The sequence below is a fragment of the Salvelinus alpinus genome, chromosome 17 (assembly GCF_045679555.1).
Source record: "Salvelinus alpinus chromosome 17, SLU_Salpinus.1, whole genome shotgun sequence".
Classification (NCBI taxonomy): domain Eukaryota; kingdom Metazoa; phylum Chordata; class Actinopteri; order Salmoniformes; family Salmonidae; genus Salvelinus; species Salvelinus alpinus.
Window position 1 is genome coordinate 45,291,143 of NC_092102.1, and position 26,726 is coordinate 45,317,868.

The 26,726-nt window shown below is 43.5% G+C and overlaps 1 protein-coding gene across 1 annotated transcript; it reads left to right on the forward strand.

The window, feature by feature from the left end:
* Positions 1–8,015: 8,015 nt before the first annotated feature.
* On the forward strand, positions 8,016–26,638 carry LOC139543031 (sodium-dependent lysophosphatidylcholine symporter 1-like). The gene is made up of 14 exons (XM_071349136.1): positions 8,016–8,608; positions 8,701–8,820; positions 9,755–9,879; positions 10,117–10,249; positions 13,838–13,916; positions 21,255–21,442; positions 21,795–21,885; positions 21,996–22,117; positions 22,254–22,337; positions 22,438–22,521; positions 22,625–22,737; positions 24,951–25,094; positions 25,410–25,586; positions 26,005–26,638. The coding sequence occupies exons 1-14, from the start codon at positions 8,522–8,524 to the stop codon at positions 26,039–26,041; spliced, it is 1,584 nt and encodes a 527-aa protein (XP_071205237.1). The 5' UTR covers positions 8,016–8,521; the 3' UTR covers positions 26,042–26,638.
* Positions 26,639–26,726: the final 88 nt, after the last annotated feature.

Consider the following 26,726-nt stretch of genomic DNA (forward strand, 5'->3'; position numbering starts at 1 on the left):
GGTGCACCAATCAAATCAAATCTATTTATAAAGCCTTTCTTACATCAGCTGATGTCACAAAGTGCTGTACAGAAACCCAGCCTAAAACCCCAAACAGCAAGCAATGCAGGTGTAGAAGCACGGTGGCTAGGAGAAACTCCCTAGAAAGGCCAAAACCTAGGAAGAAACCTAGAGAGGAACCAGGCTAAGAGGGGTTGCCAGTCCTCTTCTGGCTGTGCCGGGTGGAGATTATAACAGAACATGGCCAAGATGTTCAAATGTTCATAGATGACCAGCAGGGTAAAATAATAATAATCACAGTGGTTGAGGGTGCAACAGGTCAGCACCTCAGGAGTAAATGTCAGTTGGCTTTTCATAGCCGATCATTCAGAGTATATCTACTGTTCCTGCTGTCTCTAGAGAGTTAAAAACATCAGGTCTGGGACAGGTAGCACGTCCGGTGAACAGGTCAGGGTTCCATAGCCGCAGGCAGAACAGTTGAAACTGGAGCAGCAGCACGGCCAGGTGGACTGGGGACAGCAAGGAGTCATCAAGCCAGGTAGTCCTGAGGCATGGTCCTAGGGCTCAGGTCCTCCGAAAGAGAATTAGAGCGAGCATACATAAATTCACACAGGACACCGGATAAGACAGGAGAAATACTGCAGATATAACAGACTGACCCTAGCCCCCCGACACAAACTACTGCAGCATAAATACTGGAGGCTGAGACAGGAGGGGTCGGGAGACACCGGGGTCCCATCCGACGATACCCCCGGACAGGGCCAAACAGGCAGGATATAACCCCACCCACTTTGCCAAAGCACAGCCCCCACACCACTAGAGGGATATCTTCAACCCCCAACTTAACAGCCTGAGACAAGGCCGAGTATAGCCCACAAAGATCTCCGCCACGGCACAACCCAAGGGGGGGCGCCAACCCGGACAGGAAGATCACGTCAGTGACTCAACCCACTCAAGTGATGCATCCCTCTTAGGGACGGCATGGAAGAGCACCAGTAAGCCAGTGACTCAGCCCCTGTAATAGGGTTAGAGGCAGAGAATCCCAGTGGAGAGAGGGGAACCGGCCAGGCAGAGACAGCAAGGGTGGTTCGTTGCTCCAGTGCCTTTCCGTTCACCTTCACACTCCTGGGCCAGACTACACTCAATCATATGAACCACTGAAGATATGAGTCTTCAATAAAGACTTAAAAGTTGAGACCGAGTCTGCGTCTCTCACATGGGTAGGCAGACCATTCCATAAAAATGGAGCTCTATAGGAGAAAGCCCTGCCTCCAGCTGTTTGCTTAGAAATTCTAGGGACAGTAAGGAGGCCTGCGTCTTGTGACCGTAGTGTACGTATAGGTATGTACGGAGGGACCAAATCGGAAAGATAGGTAGGAGCAAGCTCATGTAATGCTTTGTAGGTTAGCAGTAAAACCTTGAAATCAGCCCTAGCCTTAACAGGAAGCCAGCGTAGTAGAGGCTAGCACTGGAGTAATATGATCAAATTTTTTGGTTCTAGTCAAGATTCTAGCAGCTCTGTTTAGCACTAACTGAAGTTTATTTAGTGCTTTATCCTTGTCGCCGAAAAGTAGAGCATTGTAGTAGTCTAACCTAGAAGTGACAAAAGCATGGACTCATTTTTCTGCATAATTTTTGCAATGTTACGTAGATGGAAAAAAGCTGTCCTTGAAACAGTCTTGATATGTTCGTCAAAAGAGCTATCAGGGTCCAGAGTAACGCCGAGGTCCTTCACAGTTTTATTTGAGATGACTGTACAACCATCAAGATTAATTGTCAGATTCAACAGAAGATCTCTTTGTTTATTGGGACCTAGAACAAGCATCTCTGTTTTGTCCGAGTTTAAAAGTAGAACATTTGCAGCCTTCCTTATGTCTGAAACACAGGCTTCCAGGGAGGGCAATTTTGGGGCTTCACCATGTTTCATCAAAATGTACAGCTGTGTGTCATCCGCATAGCAGTGAAAGTTAACATTATGTTTCTGAATGCAATTGTCAAACGCAATTGTTTCCAACAGTTTTCTAAGAGCTGGCAGCAAGCTGATAGGTCTGATGTTAGAACCAGTAAAGGCCGCTTTACCCTTCTTGTGTAGCGGAATGACTTTGGCTTCCCTCCAGGCCTGAAGACAAAGACTTTCCTCTAGGCTCAGATTAAAGCTATGACAGATGTGAGGAATGGCTATAGAGTCAGCTACCATCCTCTTTCCATCTGCACTGAACAAAAATATAAATGCAACATGTAAAGTGTTGGTTTCATGAGCTGAAACTGGGGACACAGTTTTGTCACACCACATCACAGATGTCTCAAGTTTTGAGGGAGCGTACAATTGGCATGCTGAATGCAGGAATGTCCACCAGAGCTGTTGCCAGAGAATTTAATGTTAATTTCACTACCATAAGCTGGCTCCAATGTTGTTTTAGAGAATTTGGTAGTATGTTCAACCGGCATTACAATGGCAGACCATGTGTAACCACGCCATCCCAGGACCTCCACATCCGGTTTCTTCACCTGCAGGATTGTCTGAGGGGGGGAACTCAGTAAAAATCTTTGAAATTGTTGCATGTCGTATTTATATTTTGGTTCAGTATAAATAGCCTACCAACAACTGGTAAAAAAGTTGTTTCCGTTACTCAGCTGCAACACTCTCAACCAGTGCTCTCAACGCACACACTCACTCATTCACTCAGCAACAGCCTGCTCACTGCCTGATAGTCAGCAGGATGTCAAAGTGAAATATACAGTACCAGTCAAAAGAATCTCAAATATAAAATATATTTTGATTTGTTTAACACTTTTTTGGTTACTACATGATTCCATATGTGTTATTTCATAGTTTTGACAACAATCTACAATGTAGAAAATAGTAAAAATAAAGAAAATACCCTTGAATGACTAGGTGTGTCCAAACTTTTGACTGATACTGTATATTTTGGATAAACATGTTCAGCATGTCAACAACCATTTCAACAGTAACATCTGTTAACCCCAATATCTCTTTTGCCATCTCCACAATAACCTTCAACCTGGCATTTATGCTTTCCACAACCCGAGTCGTATTGATAACCTTACTAATATAAGCTATGATGTCAAATTTATTCAATAATACAGTGTCCTTTGACACCATACATTCATGAACAAGATTTCTGAACAGGCCTTGAAACCATGACAGAACCATCAGAAGCATCAGCCCTGACAGCAGGTCCACTTACTACAGATACATCCATGTAAGATCCATCAGTCTGACAGCAGGTCCACTTACTACAGGTACATCCATGTCAGATCCATCAGCCCTGACAGCAGGTCCACTTACTACAGGTACATCCATGTAAGATCCATCAGCCCTGACAGCAGGTCCACTTACTACAGGTAGATCCATCAGCCATGACAGCAGGTCCACTTACTACAGGTACATCCATGTAAGATCCATCAGCCCTGACAGCAGGTCCACTTACTACAGGTACATCCATGTAAGATCCATCAGTCTACACTGTAGTTCTACCAATCTGTTTTATGGCCTCTGCGTACGATACATCATGACTGATCCTATATATCTGAGCCTCTCTAGCCTCTCTCTGTACCTGTCATCCACCAAATGCTGCACTGTGTTCTCCCCCACAATTACAGCACTTAACATTCACATTGCTTCCACATTCACCATAATCATGTTCTCCTCCACACTTGACAAATCTTTTCTTTCCTTTTCATTGAGCAGCTACATGTCCCATTCTTTGCATTTAAAACAATGCAGTGCATATGGGACAAATTCTCTAACATTGAAACTAAGGAATCCTATCTGTACTTTCCCAGCAAGACTTTCTCAAACCTCATCATGCGCTTTCACTTCTTTGACTGCATCTCTCTTCTTCCTGTGTCTTTCTCTATCGTGATCTCTCTTCTTCCTGTGTATTTCTGTATCGTGATCTCTCTTCTTCCTGTGTCGTGATCTCTCTTCTTCCTGTGTCTTTCTCTATCGTGATCTCTCTTCTTCCTGTGTCTTTCTCTATCGTGATCTCTCTTCTTCCTGTGTCTTTCTCTATCGTGATCTCTCTTCTTCCTGTGTTGTGATCTCTCTTCTTCCTGTGTCTTTCTCTATCTTGATCTCTCTTCTTCCTGTGTCTTTCTCTATTGTGATCTCTCTTCTTCCTGTGTTGTGATCTCTCTTCTTCCTGTGTCTTTCTCTATCGTGATCTCTTCTTCCTGTATCGTGATCTCTTCTTCCTGTGTATTTCTCTATCGTGATCTCTCTTCTTCCTGTGTCTTTCTCTATCGTGATCTCTCTTCTTCCTGTGTCGTGATCTCTTCTTCCTGTGTATTTCTCTATCGTGATCTCTCTTCTTCCTGTGTCTTTCTCTATCGTGATCTCTCTTCTTCCTGTGTCGTGATCTCTCTTCTTCCTGTGTATTTCTCTATCGTGATCTCTCTTCTTCCTGTGTCTTTCTGTATCGTGATATCTCTTCTTCCTGTGTTGTGATCTCTCTTCTTCCTGTGTCTTTCTCTATCGTGATCTCTCTTCTTCCTGTGTCTTTATCATGATCTCTCTTCTTCCTGTGTCTTTCTCTATCGTGATCTCTCTTCTTGCTGTGTCTTTCTGTATCGTGATCTCTCTTCTTCCTATGTTGTGATCTCTCTTCTTCCTGTGTCTTTCTGTATCGTGATCTCTCTTCTTCCTGTGTCTTTCTCTATCGTGATCTCTCTTCTTCCTGTGTCTTTCTGTATCGTGATCTCTCTTCTTCCTGTGTTGTGATCTCTCTTCTTCCTGTGTCTTTCTGTATCGTGATCTCTCTTCTTCCTGTGTCTTTCTGTATCGTGATCTCTCTTCTTCCTGTGTTGTGATCTCTCTTCTTCCTGTGTCTTTCTGTATCGTGATCTCTCTTCTTCCTGTGTCTTTCTCTATTGTGATCTCTTCTTCCTGTGTATTTCTGTATCGTGATCTCTCTTCTTCCGGTGTCTTTCTGTATCGTGATCTCTCTTCTTCCTGTGTCTTTCTGTATCGTGATCTCTCTTCTTCCTGTGTTGTGATCTCTCTTCTTCCTGTGTCTTTCTGTATCGTGATCTCTCTTCTTCCTGTGTCTTTCTCTATTGTGATCTCTTCTTCCTGTGTATTTCTGTATCGTGATCTCTCTTCTTCCTGTGTATTTCTGTATCGTGATCTCTTCTTCCTGTGTCGTGATCTCTCTTCTTCCTGTGTCTTTCTGTATCGTGATCTCTTCTTCCTGTGTATTTCTCTATCGTGATCTCTCTTCTTCCTGTGTCTTTCTGTATCGTGATCTCTTCTTCCTGTGTCGTGATCTCTCTTCTTCCTGTATCTTTATCATGATCTCTCTTCTTCCTGTGTATTTCTCTATCGTGATCTCTCTTCCTGTGTCGTGATCTCTCTTCTTCCTGTGTCTTTCTGTATCGTGATCTTTTCTTCCTGTGTCGTGATCTCTCTTCTTCCTGTATCTTTATCATGATCTCTCTTCTTCCTGTGTCTTTCTGTATCGTAATCTCTCTTCTTCCTGTGTCTTTCTGTATCGTGATCTCTTCTTCCTGTGTATTTCTCTATCGTGATCTCTCTTCTTCCTGTGTCTTTCTGTATCGTGATCTCTTCTTCCTGTGTCGTGATCTCTCTTCTTCCTGTATCTTTATCATGATCTCTCTTCTTCCTGTGTATTTCTCTATCGTGATCTCTCTTCTTCCTGTGTCTTTCTCTATCGTGATCTCTCTTCCTGTGTCGTGATCTCTCTTCTTCCTGTGTCTTTCTGTATCGTGATCTTTTCTTCCTGTGTCGTGATCTCTCTTCTTCCTGTATCTTTATCATGATCTCTCTTCTTCCTGTGTCTTTCTGTATCGTGATCTCTCTTCTTCCTGTGTCCTTCTGTATCGTGATCTCTCTTCTTCCTGTGTCTTTCTGTATCGTGATCTCTTCTTCCTGTGTATTTCTCTATCGTGATCTCTCTTCTTCCTGTGTCTTTCTGTATCATGATCTCTTCTTCCTGTGTCGTGAACTCTCTTCTTCCTGTGTCTTTCTCATGATCTCTCTTCTTCCTGTGTCTTTCCACTACCGACCATTCCAGCCCTTGACCCTCATCCTCCCGCTCCATACCATCAGAAGTGACACCCATATTGTTCGCATTCCAGCACAGCTGTTGCTTCACCAACTTTTTCTCAATTTCCTCAATTTCGTCCGCACTACTTGTCGCCATTTCCCATTTCCCACTAACCTCTTACCACATTTCTGCAATAGCAAAACAAGTTTTAACGATATCAAACAACTCTCCCTTCACCAAAACTCACTGGCTGGAGGCGGGATTTACAATGAGTATGCTAAAGAAAATGTCTCTGACTGGATAGAAAGTTAGGGGTGGTTGACTGATGAGCTGTCGGACATTCTAACTAAAGGGACAAACTAGGGGTGCATAGAAAAATAATAAATACAAAAATCTGGCCTTTTCTACACTTTGCATCCAGTATGAAGGAAGATAAGAGGTAGCTTCGCGAGCCAATGCTAACTAGTGTTAGCACAATTACTGGAAGTCTATGGTATTTACTAGCATGCTAGCAGTTACCATAGATGTCTATGGTGCCTACTAGCAGTTACCATAGATGTCCAGTCATTCCTTTAATGCTAGTTAGCATTGGCTCACAAAGCTATCCACCAGTTCATCTGACTCTGGTGAAGTGGATACAGGGAACACATTGCCAAAATCCAGAAGTTGTATCCCTTTAAAAGCTAGATTGTTTTCCTATCAAACCAATGATTGAACAAAAACTCACTTTAGAACTCTTAGACACTGGGTTTTAGTGGCAGGTTGGTCTCACACTGATTTTCTCTATGCAGTCTTGGACAGAAGAACGGAGCAGTTGGAATGATTGTTTGGGCACATTTACATTTTAGTTATTTAGCAGACACTCTTATCCAGAGAAATTAGGGTTAAGTGCCTTGCTCAACATATTTTTCACCAATCAGCTCAGGGATTTGGCCACCTGCCCACCTCTGGAAAACAAATTCAATGCATTTTTGTTTGGTGTATGTATACAGAATTCCTAGTCTTGTTTTTTTCTATGATTTAGTTGATTATAGAGTACCACAGTTTGAGTCATAATACCTAGCGGTCAAACAGGGAAATGGTTCCAATTATTTTACCACCATTCATTTTTCATGTAGGTTTACCCTGGCGTGACATTTCGATAACCGTGTAAATCTCTCTAGGACAAGGTGACTTTTAGCAATATATTCGCATGTATCCCCCCCCAACCTGCTAATTAGCTGCTAATGTGTCTATCATACAGAACTACAAATGCCATGAAGATCTTTACGAGGCTGCCGAATCGAGGCAAAGGTAAGAATCTCTGGATTAACTATCTAATGTTAACTAAATGTAGTAATTCACAAGTTGGCTGAATTTCTTTACATTTACAATTCTGTGAACTGTCTTGTGCGAGTTTTAAATTGACACAATACCTGTCAGCTAGAGTTGACGTGCAAGAGCTTGCAGTTTTGCATGATGTCTACTTTGATGGTAATTAGCATTTTCGAATCTGAGAGTAAATGGATCCGAATATGTTGATAAATCCCCATGTCCTAGAGAGATTTAAACGGTTATCAAAATGTCACACCAAAGTAAGCCTAGAAGAAACACAGTCCTTATTTTAAGTGTTTCTAAAATCCCCAATGGGGAAAAAATTGATGGAAAAACGATTGGTACCATTTCCCTGTTTGACCGCTAGGTATTATGACATCGCCACTTTGGGGCTCTATTTCTAATAGATCCCCCCCAAAAAATCGCAATGCTCGAAAATATCCTACTTTGTTTACCCACAAGGCAGTCTTTGATGATATGCTCATTTTACGGAGGGTGTTCGTTGACCCATAATTGTGTGAAATGTACTAAGTTGTGGTAACTCCCCCGAGCTAATGCCTATGACCCTCAAACTCAACTCTGGACCTCGAACCAGTTCCACTGCATTAAAAAAAAATTGTTCCCCTCTTATCAGGGATTGATTAAGACCTGGGACACCAGGTGTGTGCAATTAATTATCAGGTAGAACAGAAAACCAGTAGGCTCCGGACGTCGTTCGGTAAGAGTTGAACACCGTTGGCCTAGGCTTTAGCTCAGCAGGCTAACAATCTTGTGGTGCAGATGAGACCTGGGTTTGAACCATAGCCTAGTTGGTCAACTAATCTGCTTAAATATGGAATGCTGTTTGTCTATCAGTACATTATAGTGCTATTTCTGTAGGGTAAACCCATTATAACGTTTTTTTTTATTTTTATTGTATGCAACTGTTGTACTCCCGCCATAGTAATCGGAACCTTCTGTTGGTCATCTCAAAAAGGAGTGGTTACTGGTGGTTTCACAATATTCCGAAAGACAAAGCATCAATACCCTGTGTTGAATATCACCGCAAAATGCGAACCGGCGGATACTGTTTTAAACCGATGCGAGCATACGCTTCTCACCCTATTGAAGTTCAAATCGCTTACTACTAATACCATACCACGTAAAATTATAGTTATTTTTTAATTGTGCACGAGAGAATGGCACATACCACGGTGATCAGAGATGGGTCGCAGTATGAGGACAAAAATGAGTTGGGTACAACGAAGGATGGAAACGCAACACTGGTAAAGTTATTTTGTAACTTTTCTCTATTTGTATCCGCCGAACTTCAGACTAATGTGAATTGATCAGGCTAAACCATGGAATATTATTGCAGAAAAACAGAGGCATTCCTTTGTCCCGGAAGATATGTTATGCAGTTGGTGGCGCGCCCTATCAGATGACGGCCAACGCAAAGGGATTCTTCTTGCAGATTTTCCTGCTGGATGTTGTACAGGTCAGTGGTGAGGTCTGCCTGGATGACACTAATGTTTAATCTCAACTATTGATCTGAGGTGGAATTTTGTACAAAATATTTACTTCCTCGGCCCACCCATATTAATAATGAGGATTATGATGTCAGTATAATCAATAAGGATGGTATTAATCTAATAAGGATGGTATTAATCTATTGATGATGATTTTCTATAGACTATTCCAAGTTGACTGGAATAGTGTCCTCAGTTCGATTCTTATAGCATGTTTTGTAATGCCTGTAGGATGTGTCTGGTGCGGTTTTACAAGTGTGTGTGTGGTGGGGTTTTACAAGTGTGTGTGTGTGTGTGGTGGGGTTTTACAAGTGTGTGTGTGTGTGTGGTGGGGTTTTACAAGTGTGTGTGTGTAGTGGGAATGCTAATATTTGTATTAATATTGTACCTCTCATCCCTTCTCCAAAGAAAGTTGTTTTTACAATGCAGAAAATTATCAAATAAACCATCTGCCTCGAACATCATGGCTGAAGTTTAGTTATTGGCGTCAAATGCTCTTTGTTGAGTTGTTTAACAAAAGTTATTTTGTAACTTCCCCTTTATGTTTGGCCTTTGCTATAAACCCCTCATTAGTACCTCCTAGAAATTCAATGTAAGATTCTACTACTTTAGGCCAACTATACCAACCAAACAGCCCATATATGATGGTAATAGCATAGTGTGTATTTCAGATTCTGCTTTTGTTATATATATTAATTGGCGTGGTATTGCACTCAGCCCTCATCCCATGATGCAACAGAGCAGCCACCCTCTATAATTTAACTACACTGTCACCTCCATTACTTTAGTTAGTGAGTTCTATTCATACCAGGCAATGTTTTCACAGAAAGCACAGGACAGAGGCTCATTCCTTAACCACCCCACCACTATCCGATAATGATTTTTTTTATACTGCACCTCTAGATGGGGGCCTTCTATGCATCTCTCATCCTCTTCCTTGGCCGGGCATGGGATGCCATCACTGACCCTCTGGTGGGATATATGGTCACCAAGAGTGGTAGGACACGCATCGGCAAACTCATTCCCTGGTTAGTGACTTCAGAAGGGCAATGCCCATAATATCTGCAGCCCCCGCACCTCACCTTGTTAAATGCGGAAGACACATTTCAGTTGAATGCATTGTTGTACAACTGACTAGGTATCCTTTCTTTCTCTGCACGTCACATCACTGATTTAGGCTACACGCCAACGATAAAACACGATGGAACTGCCCATGATTTCACCATTCAAGTTATGTGCAATATTCCCTCCCTTCCACCCCTCAGGATCGTGTTCTCCATGCCGCTGGGCGTCCTGGCCTACGTCATGATGTGGTTCACGCCTCAGGAGTCCATGTCTCCCTCCTCCAGTTTCTTCTGGTTCTTCATCTGGAGCTGCCTCTTTGATGCCTTCATGACTGTAAGCTCAAATCAAATGAAATTGTATTTTGTCACATGCTTTGTAAACAACAGCTGTAGACTAACAGTGAAATGCTTACTTACGGGCCCTTCCCAACGATGCAAAGGAGTAAAAAAGAGTAATAATAGAACAATTTAAAAATAATAACACAATAAATAAATACACAATGAATAACAATAACTTGGCTATATACACAGGTTACCAGTACTGAGTTGATGTGCAGGGGTACGGGGTAATTGAGGTAGATATGTACATATACAGTGCATTTGGAAAGTATTTAGACCCCTTGACTTTTTCCACATTTTGTTACGTTACAGCCTTATTCTAAAATGGACGAAATAAAATAAAAAATCCTCTACAATCTACACAAAATACCCCATAATGACCAAGTGAAAACAGATTTTGAGATCTTTGTATATATAAATAAATAAAACGGGAAAACCTTATTTACATAAGTGTTCAGACCCTTTGCAATGACACTCGAAATTGAGCTCAGGTGCATCCTGTTTCCATTGATCATCCTTGAGATGTCCACTTGTGGTAAATTCAATTGATTGGACATGATTTGGAAAGGCACACACCTGTCTATATACAGTGGCTTGCAAAGTATTCACCCCCCTTGGCTTTGTTCCTATTTTGTTGCCTTACAACCTGGAATTAAAATAGATTTTTGGGGGGGTTGTATCATTTGATTTACACAACATGCCTACTACTTTGAAGATGCAAAATATATTTTATTTTGAAACAAACAAGAAGTAAGACAAAAAAAACAGAACTTTAGGTTGCATAACTATTCACCCCCCCAAGTCAATACTTTGTAGAGACACCTTTTGCAGCAATTACAGCTGCAAGTCTCTTGTGGTATGTCTCTATAAACTTGGCACATCTAGCCACTGGGATTTTTGCCCATTCAAGGCAGAACTGCTCCAGCTCCTTCAAGTTGGATGGGTTCCGCTGTTATACAGCAATCTTTAAGTTGTACCACAGATTCTCAATTGGATTGAGGTCTGGGCTTTGACAAGGCCATTCCAAGACATTTAAATGTTTCCCCTTTAAACCACTCAAGTGTTGCTTTAGCAGTATGCTTAGGGTCATTGTCCTGCTGGAAGTTGAACCTCCGTCCCAGTCTCAAATCTCTGGAAGACTGAAACAGGTTTCCCTCAAGAATTTCCCTTTATTTAGTGCCATCCATCATTCCTTCAATTCTGACCAGTTTCCCAGTCCCTGCCGATGAAAAACATCCCCACAACATGATGCTGCCACCACCATGCTTCACTGTGGGGATGCGGTTCTTGGGGTGATGAGAGGTGTTGGGTTTGCGCCAGACATAGTGTTTTCCTTGATGGCCAAAAAGCTACATTTTAGTCTCATCTGACCAGAGTATGTTCCATATGTTTGGGGAGTCTCCCAGATGCCTTTTGGCGAACACCAAACGTGTTTGCTTATTTTTTTCTTTAAGCAATGGCTTTTTTTCTGGACACTCGTAAAGCCCAGCTCTGTGGAGTGCACGGCTTAAAGTGGTCCTATGGACAAATACTCCAATCTCCGCTGTGGAGCTTTGCAGCTCCTTCAGGGTTATCTTTGGTCTCTTTGTTGCCTCTCTGATTAATGCCCTCCTTGCCTGGTCCGTGAGTTTGGGTGGGCGGCCCTCTCTTGGCAGGTTTTTTGTGGTGCCATATTCTTTCTAGTTTTTAATAATGGATTGAATGGTGCTCCGTGGGATGTTCAAAGTTTCTGATATTTTTTTAGAACCCAACCCTGATCGGTACTACTTCACAACTTTGTCCCTGACCTGTTTGGAGAGCTCCTTGGTCTTCATGGTACCGCTTGCTTAGTGGTGTTGCAGACTCTGGGGCCTTTCAGAACAAGTGTATATATACTAAGATCATGTGACACTTAATTGCAAACAGGTGGACTTTATGTAACTAATTATGTGACTTCTGAAGGTAATTGGTTGCACCAGATCTTATTTTGGGGCTTCATAGCAAAGTGGGTGAACACATATGCACGCACCACTTTTCCATTGTTTTTTTTATTTTTTTGAAAAAAGATTTTTTTTTCACTTCACCAATTTGTACTATTTTGTGTGTGTCCATTACCTGAAATCCAAATAAAAATCTATTTAAATTACAGGTTGTAATGCAACAAAATAGGGGAAACACCAAGAGGGATGAATACTTTTGCAAGGCACTGTAAGGTCCCACAGTTGACAGTGCATGTCAGAGCAAAAACCAAGCCATGAGGTCGACGGTATTGTCCGTAGACCTCTGAGACAGGATTGTGTCGAGGCACAGATCTAGGGAAGGGTACCAAACATTTCTGCAGCATTGAAGCTGCCCAAGAACACGGTGGCCTCCATCATTCTTAAATGGAAGTAGTTTAGAACCGCCAAGACACTTCCTAGAGCTGGCTGTCCGGACGAACTAAGCAGTTGGGGGAGAAGGGCCTTGGTCAGGGAGGTGACCAAGAACCAGATGGTCCCTCTGACAGAGCTCTACAGTTCCTCTGTGGAGATGGGAGAACCTTCTAGAAGGACAAGCATCTCTGCAGCACTCCACCAATCAGGCCTTTATGGTAGAGTGGCCAGATGGAAGCTACTGCTCAGTAAAGGTATATGACAGCCCACTTGGAGTTTGCCAAAAGGCACCTAAAAACTCTCAGACTATGGGAAACCAGATTCTCTGGTCTGATGAAACCAAGATTTAACTCTTTGGCTTGAATGCCAAGTGTCACGTCTGGCGGAAACCTGGCACCATCCCTACGGTGAAACATGGTGGTGGCAGCATCATGCTGTGGGGATGTTTTTCAGCTGCAGGGACTGGGAGACTAGTCAGGATCGAGGCAAAGATGAACGGAGCAAAGTACAGAGAGATCCTTGATGAAAACCCTACTCCAGAGCTCTCAGGACCTCAAACTGGGTTGAAGGTTCACCTTCCAACAGGAAAATGACCCTAAGCACACAGCCAAGACAACGCAGGAGTGGCTTCGGGACAAGTTTCTGAATGTCCTTGAGTGGCACATCCAGAGCCCGGACTTGAACCCAATCGAACATCTCTGGAGAGACCTGAAAATTGCTGTGCAGCGACGCTCACCATCCAACCTGACTGAGCTTGAGAGGATCTACAGAGAAGAATGGGAGAAACTCCCCAAATACAGGTGTGCCAAGCTTGTAGCGTCGGGTGCCAAGCAGTTTCTATAACAAGCGGTGATACAGCCAGTCAAGATGCTCTAAATGGTGCAGCTGTAAAACATGCCAAATCTTTTCAGCCTCCTGAGGGGGAAGAGGCGTTGTCGTGCCTTCTTCACGACTGTGTTGGTGTGTGTGGACCATGATAATTCCTTAGTGATGTGGACACAGAGGAAGCTGTTGACCTGCTCCACTACAGCCCTGTCAATGTAGATGGAGGCGTGCTCGGTCCTCCGTGGCGACTACTAAGCTAGTAGCCACAATCTATTCTAATTCGCCCGCGGTGCTTATAATGTTCAGGTGCACCCAACTCCTAACAGTAGAACTATAGTTACAGCCAAATACTCTACCTTTCTTTGTGCATTGTTCCTGTGTTTACAGTCCATCTCTTCCCTCCCCAGTGCTACCATGTCCCCTACTCCTCACTCAACATGTTCCTGGGGGGAGACCAGAAGGACAGAGACTCTGCCACCGGCTACAGTAAGGCATCCTCTGGAGTGAAATGACTCATCAGATATTGTTTCAGATCTCCCTTGGAAAATATGATTTTATTTTAGCAGGACTTCCCGGATTAAATTATTAGTAAACACATTCTTATGATAATGATGATGGTACAACCATCACTGCGACTCTTACTGTTCTCCGTTGTTGTGATGTAGCCTATGTAGTGGTTATCACTATTATTATTTGTATAGAGACGTAGGCAGGCCAGACAGGATGTCAGTTTCATGTCTGACTTTTGAGGGTTTGGTTTCCTGGCAGTGACTGACTCTGTTTGCTGTGGAGGTGGTGTTGGCTGAAGGCTAAAGTTAACAGGTCAAGGATCAGAGACACGGACACATTTCCTTAACTTCAGGGTAAAAAAAAGAAGAAGCGTTGTGTGCATTAGAGATAATAAAAATACTGGCTTGGTTTCAGTCTATGGACAGTGTGCCTTAAATGGCAATTCTGCCACTTTTCAACCTCATATTCATTATCTCCAGCACCAAACCAGTGTCTGTGAAAACAGCAGTGTTTCTAAACTCAGCAAAAAAAGAAACATCCTCTTTTCAGGACTCTGTCTTTCAACGATAGTTCGTAAAAACCCAAATAACTTCACAGATCTTCATTGTAAAGGGTTTAGACACTGTTTCCCATGCTTGTTCAATGAACCATAAACAATTCATGAACATGCATCTGTGGAATGGTCGTTAAGACACTAACAGCTTACAGACGGTAGGCAATTAAGTTCACAGTTATGAAAACTTAGGACACCTAAGGGGCCTTTCTACTTACTCTGAAAAACACCAAAAGAAAGATGCCCAGGGTCCCTGCTCATCTGCGTGAACGTGCCTTAGGCATGCTGCAAGGAGGCATGAGGACTGCAGATATGGGTAGGGCAATAAATAGCAATGTCCATACTGTGAGACGCCTAAGACAGCACTACAGGGAGACAGGACGGACAGCTGATTGTCCTCGCAGTGGCAGACCACGTGTAACAACACCTGCACAGGATCGGTACATCCGAACATCACACCTGCGGGACGGGTACAGGATGGCAACAACAACTGCCGAGTTACACCAGGAACGCACAATCCCTCCATCAGTGCTCAGACTGTCCACAGTAGGCTGAGAGAGGCTGGACTGAGGGCTTGTAGGCCTGTTGTAAGGCAGGTCCTCACCAGACATCACCAGACATCACCGGCAACAACGTTGCCTATGGGCACAAACCCACTGTCGCTGGACCAGACAGGACTGGCAAAAAGTGATCTTCACTGACAAGTCACGGTTTTCACCAGGGGTGATGGTCGGATTCGCGTTTATCGTCGAAGGAATGAGCGTTACTCCGAGGCCTGTACTCTGGCGTGGGATCGATTTTGGGGGTGGAGGGTCCGTCATGGTCTGGGGCGGTGTGTCACAGCATCATCGGACTGAGCTTGTCATTGTAGGCAATCTCAATGCTGTGCGTTACAGGGAAGACATCCTCCTCCCTCGTGTGGTACCCTTCCTGCAGGCTCATCCTGACGTGACCCTCCAGCATGACAGTTCCACCAGCCATACTGCTCGTTCTATGCGTGACTTCCTGCAAGACAGGAATGTCAGTGTTCTGCCATGGTCAGTGACGAGCCCGGATCTCAATCCCATTGAGCACGCCTGGAACCTGTTGGATCGAAGGGTGAAGGCTAGGGTCTTTCCCCCCAGAAATGTCTGGGAACTTGCAGGTGCTTTGGTGGAAGAGTGGGGTAACATCTCACAGCAAGAACTGGCAAATCTGGTGCAGTCCATGAGGAGGAGGCTCATTAACAGCTTCTACCCCCAAGCCATAAGCGTGCTGATAAACAATTAATCGAATGGCCATCCGGACTATTTACTTTTGTTTTTACTCTGCTGCTACTCGTTGTTTATCTATGCATAATCACTTTACCCCTACCTACATGTACAAATTACCTTCACGCACCTTGACTCAACACTTATGCCAAAACATTCGTACAATAAAAATAAAATAATCTAAATGTGTCCTTTTATTCTCTACTGATCTGTTGTTCGATAAACATGGCTGGGTGAGAAGAAATCATATTAGCAAGAAGTATGAACTTGGATCACGACATAACGACAGACGTCAGCAATAGAATAATTATATGGACAAACAAAGTAGGCCTACTAAACAACTCCAAGTAGACAGACAAAAACAACCACATGGCCTCAGCAAAGTCTCCAGAAAATAACTGGATTGAACAACAATGACGAGCAACGGATTCTGATTTTATACACAATGTTTGGAGAAGGGGAGACTTGTGCCCAGAGACGAGTGACTGAGTGAAACAGCCGTGCGTTTGTCTGTCTGGGGAAATTAAAGCAATCATTGCATCAGGCTCAACTGATACCCCATCCATTTATTTACAGACAGAAGATTTAGCCAATAGTTGTTTAGAGCACACACAGCTTCACACTGTTTGAGTGAAACAGAGATGCGTGCTGGCAGCTAACAAAAGGAACCGTTTTACAAAAAATACTTGTCATAAAAAATACATATTCAGAAAATTCTCCATATCTGTTACAATACTCATTTTGCCTGAGTACTCAGCACATCCCTATTTCTAAGTAAGCAGTGTGACATCCTTAAAAAAAAAAATGTTTATTGAACCTTTCATTTAACTAGGCAAGTCAGTTATGAACAAATTCTTATTTACAATGATGGCCTACCCCTGCCAAACCCAGATGACGCTGGGCCAATTGTGCGCCGTCCTATGGGACTCCCAATCAACCAGGGACTGTTGTGACACCTCTTGCACTGAGATGCAGTGCCTTAGACCGCTGCGCCACTCGGAAGCACTCAGTGGTACCGTGACCCGGATCTACAGTTGAGCTCAGCTCAGTCCCTGGTTGATTGGGAGTCCCATAGGACGGCGCACAATTGGCCCAGCGTCATCTGGGCCATCTGGGCCAAGCTCAGCTCAACTCTGAGGCCGCTGTTGAGTACGTTTGAGGGGTGGATGTAGCACGTAGGGATGTGTGAAACTCCTCAGCCTGAAGTTTCGTGCTTGCTTCACCTCATTAGCTAGCTTTTGAGGTGGCACGATCGTCTAAGATGCTTGAGGGAGGACGATCGCGTGTGTTTGTGAGGCAGAGGTCCCGAGTTTGCGCCAGATAGTGGCCGAATCGGGAGGAAGTGGTACTCGCTACGCAAGCAGTGTGAAATCCTTTACACAAGCTTTTTGAAACCTCCAGTTGGCATGCAGGCATGCGTAGGCCTAGCAGTGTGCCGATGTAGGTGGGCGTTTTTATTTTCTGTCTTCTCCTTTTTTTTGTTTAAGTATGTGTATTGTACTTTAACCCCTTTTCTCCCCAATTTCGTGATATCCAAATGGTTGTTACAGTCTTGTCCCATAGCTGCAATTTCCCTACGGACGTCGGGAGAGGTGAAGGTCGAGAGCCACGTGTCCTCTGAAACGTGCGTCTATTTGATTAAATCCATTGAATATACACCATCAAAACAAATCCATTATTAATTTGTTTCGGCAGGTCCTAAGGAACATTAAGACAAAATGTATTTTCTAAACTACAGAATGCCAGATTTTTGGAGTTCAATTATGTTACATCCAAATGAATGAAATCACAAGTTTATTATTTTGTTCAATTAAAAAGACACACCTACCCTGATCACAGTCAACACACATATTATATTTTGTTGTAAGAATATAGTGGAATATTACAATAAAATACAAATAATATTTTTCCCACTTGTGTCACGGGAACGTGTGGAACCCATGTTCAAATACAAAAGTGATCTTTTGAAACAGCCCAAGCCCGTGCGTTCTTGATCCCTCTCTTTCCTACTCCACTTTGTTAGGGAGCTGTTGTAGGGTCTTCATCATGATACCGATTAAAAAATATATATATATATATAATTAACAATCCTATTTTCAAAAGTATGTGAGTCTAGCGTTCATATTTCACAACCACCACATGCTTTTGGAGTTGCCTATACGAGGTCGAGCAAAAATAATATGCCTACACATTATTTTAGGCTGGCGTATTTGCTAAATGTTTCTGATCAGTGATAGATGAGCAAATTAATAACCTAGAGCGATTTTAATTTTATTTATTTAACCTTTATTTAACTAGGCAAGTCAGTTCAAAGCAAATTCTTATTTACAACGAAGGCCTACTAGAAGGCAAAAGGCCTCCTGCTGGGACGGGGGCTGGGAAATAAAATAAAAAATGATAGGACAAAACACACATCACGACAAGAGCAACACTACATAAAGAGACCTAAGACAACAACATAGCATGACAGCAACACATGAAAACACAAAATGGTAGCAACACAACACGGCAGCAACACAACATGGTAGCAGCACAAAACATGTAATTAACATTATTGGACACAGACAACAGCACAAAAGGCAAGAAGGTAGAGACAACAATACATCACGCGAAGCAGCCACAACACGAAGCAGCCACAACTGTCAGTAAGAGTGTTCATGATTGAGTCTTTGAATGAAGAGATGGATATAAAACTGTCCAGTTGGATTGTTTGTTGCAGCTCGTTCCAGTCGCTAGCTGCAGCGAACTGAAAAGAGGAGCGACCCAGGGATGTGTGTGCTTCGGGGACCTTTAAACAGAATGTGACTGGCAGAACGGGTGTTGTATGTGGAAGATGAACTATGTGGAGCTATACCACCTCCACCTATATCCCCAGCCAGAAACCAATTAAGTCAGTGAAGTCGAAGGCTTTTGGTTGGGAGTAAGCTAAGGCTATTAAGGGACTGCGAAATAATCCACTTGTTAAAATACATTTATTTTTATTTCACCTTTATTTAACCAGGTGGGCAAGTTGAGAACAAGTTCTCATTTACAATTGCGACCTGGCCAAGATAAAGCAAAGCAGTTCGACACATACAACAACACAGAGTTACACATGGAGTAAAACAAACATACAGTCAATAATACAGTCGAAAAATAAGTCTATATAAAATGTGAGTCAATGAGGTGAGATAAGGGAGGTAAAGGCAAGAAAAGGCCATGGTGGCGAAGTAAATACAATATAGCAAGTAAAACACTGGAATGGTAGATTTGCAGTGGAAGAATGTGCAAAGTAGAAATAATGGGGTGCAAAGGAGCAAAATAAATAAGTACAGTAGGGGAAGATGTAGTTGTTTGAGCTAAATTATAGATGGGCTATGTACAGGTGCAGTAATCTGTGAGCTGCTCTGACAACTGGTGCTTAAAGCTAGTGAGGGAGATAAGTGTTTCCAGTTTCAGAGATTTCTGTAGTTCGTTCCAGTCATTGGCAGCAGAGAACTGGAAGGAGAGGCGGCCAAAGGAGGAATTGGCTTTGGGGGTGACCAGAGAGATATGCCTGCTAGAGCGCGTGCTACAGGTGGGTGCTGCTATGGTGACCAGTGAGCTGAGATAAGGGGGGACTTTACCACGGTCAGAACCGTGCAGAGTAGTGATGCTGGATGGGCGGGCAGGTGCAGGCAGCGATCAGTTGAAGAGCATGCATTTAGTTTTACTTGTATTTAAGAGCAGTTGGAGGCCACGGAAGGAGAGTTGTATGGCATTGAAGCTCGTCTGGAGGGTTGTTAACACAGTGTCCAAAGAAGGGCCAGAAGTATACAGAATGGTGTCATCTGCGTAGAGGTGGATCAGAGACTCACCAGCAGCAAGAGCAACATCATTGATGTATACAGAGAAGAGAGTCGGCCTAAGAATTGAACCCTGTGGCACCCCCATAGAGACTGCCAGAGGCCCGGACAACAGGCCCTCCAATTTGACACACTGAACTCTATCAGAGAAGTAGTTGGTGAACCAGGCGAGGCAATCATTTGAGAAACCAAGGCTATTGAGTCTGCCGATGAGGATGTGGTGATTAACAGAGTCGACCTTGAGGACCTTGAGCGTGGCTGAGGTGCACCCATGACCAGCTCTGAAACCAGATTGCATAGCGGAGAAGGTGCGGTGGGATTCAAAATGGTCGGTAATCTGTTTGGTTGACTTGGCTTTCGAAGACCTTAGAAAGGCAGGGTAGGATAGATATAGGTCTGTAGCAGTTTGGGTCAAGAGTGTCCCCCCCCTTTGAAGAGGGGGATGACTGCAGATGCTTTCCAATCTTTGGGAATCTGAGACGACATGAAAGAGAGGTTGAACAGGCTAGTAATAGGGGTTGCAACAATGTCGGCAGATAATTTTAGAAAGAAAGGCTCCAGATTGTCTAGCCCGGCTGATTTGTAGGGGTCCAGATTTTGCAGCTCTTTCAGAACATCAGCTGACTGGATTTGGGAGAAGGAGAAATGGGGAAGGCTTGGGCGAGTAGCTGTGGGGGGTGCAGGGTGCATAACATAACACAATCCACTTGTTAAACTACATAACATGCTGGTAAAATGTTGTAATAAATGAGCCAACTAGACAAGATGATCATGAGCAGCATTCACCTCAATTTAGCTAACATTTCCCCAGCCTAACTGTAGCCTAACCAATATACAAACTGAGATTCAGTGAAAATGTGGATTGATTTATAAAGATGGGACCCCACAGAATTGTGTCAAAGCAGCGTGATGGCGCTGTCCCAATAAAAACGGTGCTGAAATGTTCTTGACCACACATGGAAATACTATTACAACGATTGCTGCCTCATCATTGCGGCAAAATTGTATGCTAAGCCTTAGGCCAAAGTTTTACCGAAATGATTAGTTATGCAGAAATAAAAGTTTTGACATTGATACCGGCAATAGCTTTCAGATATAAGGAAGATGCTGGATAAAAGTTGGCGGTGTGGTAAAGTTGGCGGGAAAAACGTCTTAGTATGAAAGGGATAATAGTGTTTGAAAATCACTGTTTTTAAAATGTTTAAACTTTTGATGTTATCAGGTAGAACTATTTTTTTTCTTCTACAAATTGTAGAAATGGACCGTTTTCACATATGTTGACGTTGGTATTGTGCTGGAGATAATGGAAAAGTATGTTAAAAAGTGGTGGAGTTGCTCTTTTAAAAACAGTATTACTGTATGAGGCATCTTTGGTTTTAACCCCCAAAACACCCGAGGTAAAATGTTTTTCCTCTCATTTCTTCTTCACTGTTTTCCATGTCAGTGTTTCCCAACCTTTTTTCTGTTACTGTACCACCAAGTAAAATTTGCTCTGCCCAGAGTACTGTTGAAGTACCCCCCTCATGTGCATTTTACCAGTTAACCTATGGTATCATGAGTCTTCTCAAGTACCCCCTGTGGTTAGGACAGGTACTCCAAGGGTTCCTAGTACCCCTGGTTGGTTAATTCCATGTCAATGTTTTCATTGTATATGTCTCCATTCTCTTCAATTCTTCTTTTCCCTCAGGAATGGGGATGGAGGTGTTTGCAACACTGGCGGGTGCAACCATTCAGGGTCAGATTGTGGGGGTGTACCATGCTAAGAGTGCACAAGACTGCAGCCAGCTGAACTACAGCGAGGCCTCCCTCCGTAACGTCTCCTCGCCCTTAATCCAGAACTTTTCCTCGCCCCTCACTGATACCCTCCAGAACACGGTTTGGTCCATCATATCCATAACCCCCACAGTCTTTCTTTTCTCTCTCTTACAATAACCACTATCACACTCTTCTCTAACTGAGAAGACAACTTTGTATCACTTCCTCTCCGCAATATGTCAGAAGTGTGAAAGAGAACGTATCAACTAGAATTTGCCTGTACTGTAGAACTTCAGTAAAAGCATTGCAGTTATAGGTTCTTCCCTATTTGTGGTCATTACAGGAAGTGTAATGTTGTCTTGTCTGAACTGACAAGTATCTTTTGACATTTTCCCCTGAGCTTGTTGCTGTGTGTCTTAATACAGATATGCTGATTTTAATATTAATTTGTTATTTTCTGTCTTGGCTTCAGAGAAGAGCTTATGTGCTTGCTGCTTTAGTTTTGGGAGGAATCTATTTCCTGTGTTGTGTTGTGCTCTTCCTGGGTGTGAAGGAGCAGTTGGGTGAGTATGGTTTCTTAGGTGCTCTGTCATATGTTGATGAATTAAAATTGGACTGGGGTATGAGAGACATCAGGCTATTTATTGATGACTTCTTTCACTTTCCACCCCAGCTCCTCTCAGTACCCTGGACCGTATCCGTATGCCGTACCTGGCAGGTATGAAGATGGTGGTGGGACACACCCCCTACGTGAAACTCGTATTCGGGTTTCTCTTTGCCTCGCTTGCCTTCCAGGTGAGGGTCGCCCTAGGGTCTGGGCTGTGTTTTATGTGTATGATGATGATGATGATGATGATGATGACGATGATCGTGGAGAGGTTTAATGACTTAAATTATTCTCTTTCTTTCCTGTCACGGCAACATTACCCAGATGGCTCAAGGAAACTTTGCCCTCTTCTGTACCCATGCTGCAGGTCTGGGGGCCTACTTCCAACACCTCGTCCTTATCCTGCTAGTGAGTAAAGTAACCATGTTTGACACTCATTCAGAGTAGGTTCATGCATTGGTTTAGGTAACAAGAGTGTCTTTTTTTGTATGTGTGTGTCCTTGTTTAGACAGCTGCCACATTGTCCATCCCTCTGTGGCAGACATTGCTTTTGAGACTGGGGAAGAAGACAACGCTGTACATAGGACTCTGTGTAAGTTCCCTTCTACAAGAACTTGGTTATGTATATGTTACAAATGATCCTTGACATTTTTAACTTCCTTTATCACTCTGTCTGTTGTTTCTCCTTTTTTCAGATGTATGCACCAGCCCTTGTGATCATTGCGTCCATTCAGAGCAACCTGCCTGTCTTCATCATTATGTCCATCATATCTGGGTCTAGTCTATCGGCACTCTACCTGCTGCCCTGGTGAGAGGTTGTGTTTGTACACATACAGTGCATTCTGACAGTATTCATACCCCTTGACTTTTTCCACATTTTGTTACGTTACAGCCTTATTCTACAGCCTTTTTTTGTTGTTGCCCTCATCAGTCTACACACAAATACACCATAATGACAAAGCAAAAACAGGTTTTTAGAAATGTTTACATTTACATAAGTATTTAGACCCTGTACTTTGTTGAAGCACCTTTGGCAGCAATTTACATCCTTGGGTCTTCTTGGGTATGACGCTACAACCTTGTCAAGGGGTCTGAATACTTTCCATATGCTCTGTAGGTCAAAACACAATACATGTGATGACTAAAATGATAATATTAACAAGCATTAGAGATACAGTACCATTACATGTTCAATGGCTTAGGGCTCTCGAGTGGCGCAGCGGTCTAAGGCACTGCATCTCAGTGCTAGAGGCGTCACTACAGACCCTGGTTCGATTCCAGGCTGTATCACAACCGGCCGTGATTGGGAGTCCCATAGGGTTTGGCCGTCATTGTAAATAAGAATTTGTTGGTGCCTCCCGAGTGGCGCAGTTGCTAGCTGTAACACCAGAGATCCTGGTTCGAGTCCAGGCTCTGTAGCAGCCGGCCATGGCCGGGAGACCCATTTGGCCCAGTGTCATCCGGGCTAGGGGGGGGGTTTGGCCAGCAGGGATGTCCTTGTCCCATCGTGCCCTAGTGACTCCTGTGGCGGGCCGTGACACGGTCACCAGGTGCACGGTGTTTCCTCCGACACATTGGTGTGGCTGGCTTCCGGGTTAAGCGGGCATTGTGTCAAGAAGCAGTGTGGCTTGGTTGGGTCGTGTTTAGGAGGATGCATGGCTCTCGACCTTTGCCTCTCCTGAGTCCGTACGGGAGTTGCAGTGATGAGTCAAAACTGTAACCATGAAATTGGGGAGAAAAAGCGGTAAATGTAAATAAAATACTATAAAAAAATAACTGACTTGCCTAGTTAAATAAAGGTTAAATAAAACACATTGACATGTTGTAGCATACTGTAACTAGTCCAGGCCTCCAGCCACACCACACAGTCACAACTGATGACTCATAGCACTAACCCTGGTGGCTCGCCCCACCCCCCTCATTATGTTGGTGCCAAAAACTAGTAAAACACCCTCCTACTGTTTTACCCATAATAATATCATGTTGTATGAATATGCACGATATACTGTTTTGACTTTCTCTGTCTCATTAAGTAGCCACAACTTTGCCTTTGTCCTCAGAACTATGTTCTGACCTCTTGATTTCATCACAATGATAGGCAACTTCTGGAGCAGGGTTTCCCACCTCAGTTCCAAGGGGTTCACGTTTTGGATTTTGACCTGATTTGGTGTCACACTTTTACCCCTATCCCTAGGGCCTGATTGGTGTCACACTTTTACCTCCATCCCTATCAAACACAGCTGATTAATCAAATTGCATTCTAAACTGAAGATCATGATTTAGGTGATTATTGGAGTCAGGTGTGTTAGCTGGGGCTGGGGCAAAACTGTGACACCAATCAGGCCCCTGAGGACTGGAGCTGCCCAGGCCTGCCCTAGCACTACACAGCTGAATCAAATAATCATTAAGCTTTGTTCATTTGAAACAGCGGTGTAGTGTTATGGCAGAAACCAAAACGTGCACCCCTTGGGGTCCCGAGGACTGAGTTCAGGAAACAGTGCTCTAGAGTTCTCCATCTTGAAAGCCACTATATAAACAGTTAGGTCAGTATAGCCTATCATAATGGCCCTGTCTCCCTGGTAACTGGACTGGGGCTTCCCTCCCACACACTCTGGACTGGGGCTTCCCTCCCACACACTCTGGACTGGGGCTTCCCTCCCACACACTCTGGACTGGGGCTTCCCTCCCACACACTCTGGACTGGGGCTTCCCTCCCACACACTCTGGACTGGGGCTTCCCTCCCACACACGCTGGACTGGGGCTTTCCTACCACACACTCTGAGATTCTTATTTTTCCACAGCTATTGGAGAGCACACTCCTAAAGACTTGAGTCATGAGGAAGGTTAAGAAATGGTCTGCAGTGCTCTCTGAGCTGAGAAACATCTCAGTGTTTTACTACAACTATTAAATCATCTACTAAAGGAAGGAAGAAGTGGACAGTAATACATGTGTTATTTATTTAGTGAAATAGTCTACAATGCATTCTCACACAGTACCTTGTCTTCCTGTCTGTGTGCAGGTCTATGCTGCCGGATGTAGTTGATGACTTCAAGGTGAAGAATCCCACCAGTACGGACCTGGAGCCCATGTTTTATTCCTGCTATGTTTTCTTCAACAAGTTTGGAGGGGGGATGTCTGTGGGCATCTCCACCCTGGCATTACAGTGAGTTCCACCTGCAGGGATTGGAGACTAGAATCTTAAGTATTGGTACAAATATAAATGGAATCATGTATGGATTTATTTACATCAACATGACTCTTTATTTGGGTGCTGTTTAGACCTTTGTCATATCTCTCAACAGCACCCAATGAAGAGGCATGTTGATGAAAATAAATCCATACATGATTCAATCTATATTTGTACCGATACTTGGATTTTATCTGTAGTGGGGCAGCACTTTCAGAACAGTTTCCCCCTCTGTAATTGCTTGTCTACCGAGTGTAACCCTCCTCTCTCATCCTCCTCTCTCATCCTCAGCTTTGCAGGGTATAAACCTGGGGCCTGCAGGCAGAACCCAGCTGTGATCACAGCGTTGCGGGTCCTGTTCGCCCCTGTGCCCGTCGTCCTCCTCCTCATTGGTCTGGTGCTGTTTTATTTCTACCCCATCAATGAAGAGCGGCGCTGCCAGATCCAGCAGGAACTGCAGAAAGCAGAGTGAGTTTCCATCCTGTTGATAGTCCCAATACCCTACAGTGGATCTACATGACTTGCATTAATTGGTTGAACTGATTGGATCTAGACTGACATCTAGTGGTAGATTACTGTAGCTGTCTAGTTTTTGTTTTTCTCGCAAATCAAATAAAAGTTTATTGGGCACGTGCACATGGTAGAGCGATTTGCTTACTTGCTAATGCTCCTCAACAATGAAAAATACAAGAGTACCAAAATAACAAGTAGTAATAAAAAGTAATTAAAAAAATTAATAAAAATATGAAAATGTACATAATAGAATCTACAGTATGATTTATAAAAAATGTGCTTGAATTATATAATATATTTACTTTAAAAAAGTAAAGCTTTCCTGATAATTCTATGACATGTTTCACTTACAAAGCCATATTGGTCTTTACAGGAAAGTGGATGGATTCCAAGTAATGGAGGCAGTGTGATTGTAGACTCCGCTCAGACACAGCCAGCCGGTCTAAATGGAAACTTTCATCTGTCAGTGTCTTTGTCTGACATGGTGCATGACTGTTCACACCTCATCTGGCACCATGCTAGGACACTGCTGCCTATTTCACAGCAGCTCGCATGTGTTTATACCACGGAAGAAGATTGTCATGGTCACAGGCCGAAACAGACACTTGGCTTATATTGAATCTTTGCATGTGTGTGTGTGTTTTCTTATCCAACCATTGTAATCACTTTTGTGTACAACACTGGTTCCCAACCTTTTTCTGTTACTGTACCACCAACTGAATTTTGCTCAGCACAGAGTACCCCTGAAGTACCCCCTCATGTGTGTTTTACCAGTAAGCCTATGGTCTCATGGATCTTCTCAAGTACCCCCTGTGGGTAGGCCAGGTACCCCCTGTGGGTAGGCCAGGTACGACCTGTGGATAGGCCAGGTACCCCCTGTGGATAGGCCAGGTACCACCAGGGGCCCTAGTAGCACTGGTTGGGAACCACTGGTGTCCAATACTGTTCACCGGATGCAAGAGTAATATATTTGCATGTTTGTAATAAACCACTTATATTCAAAGGGATCAAGATCAACATTTTATTTGAAGCGTTTTAACCTAGTATACAGTAGGCCTAAATTCTATTCTAGTCTGGGATGCTGATGCCGCATTA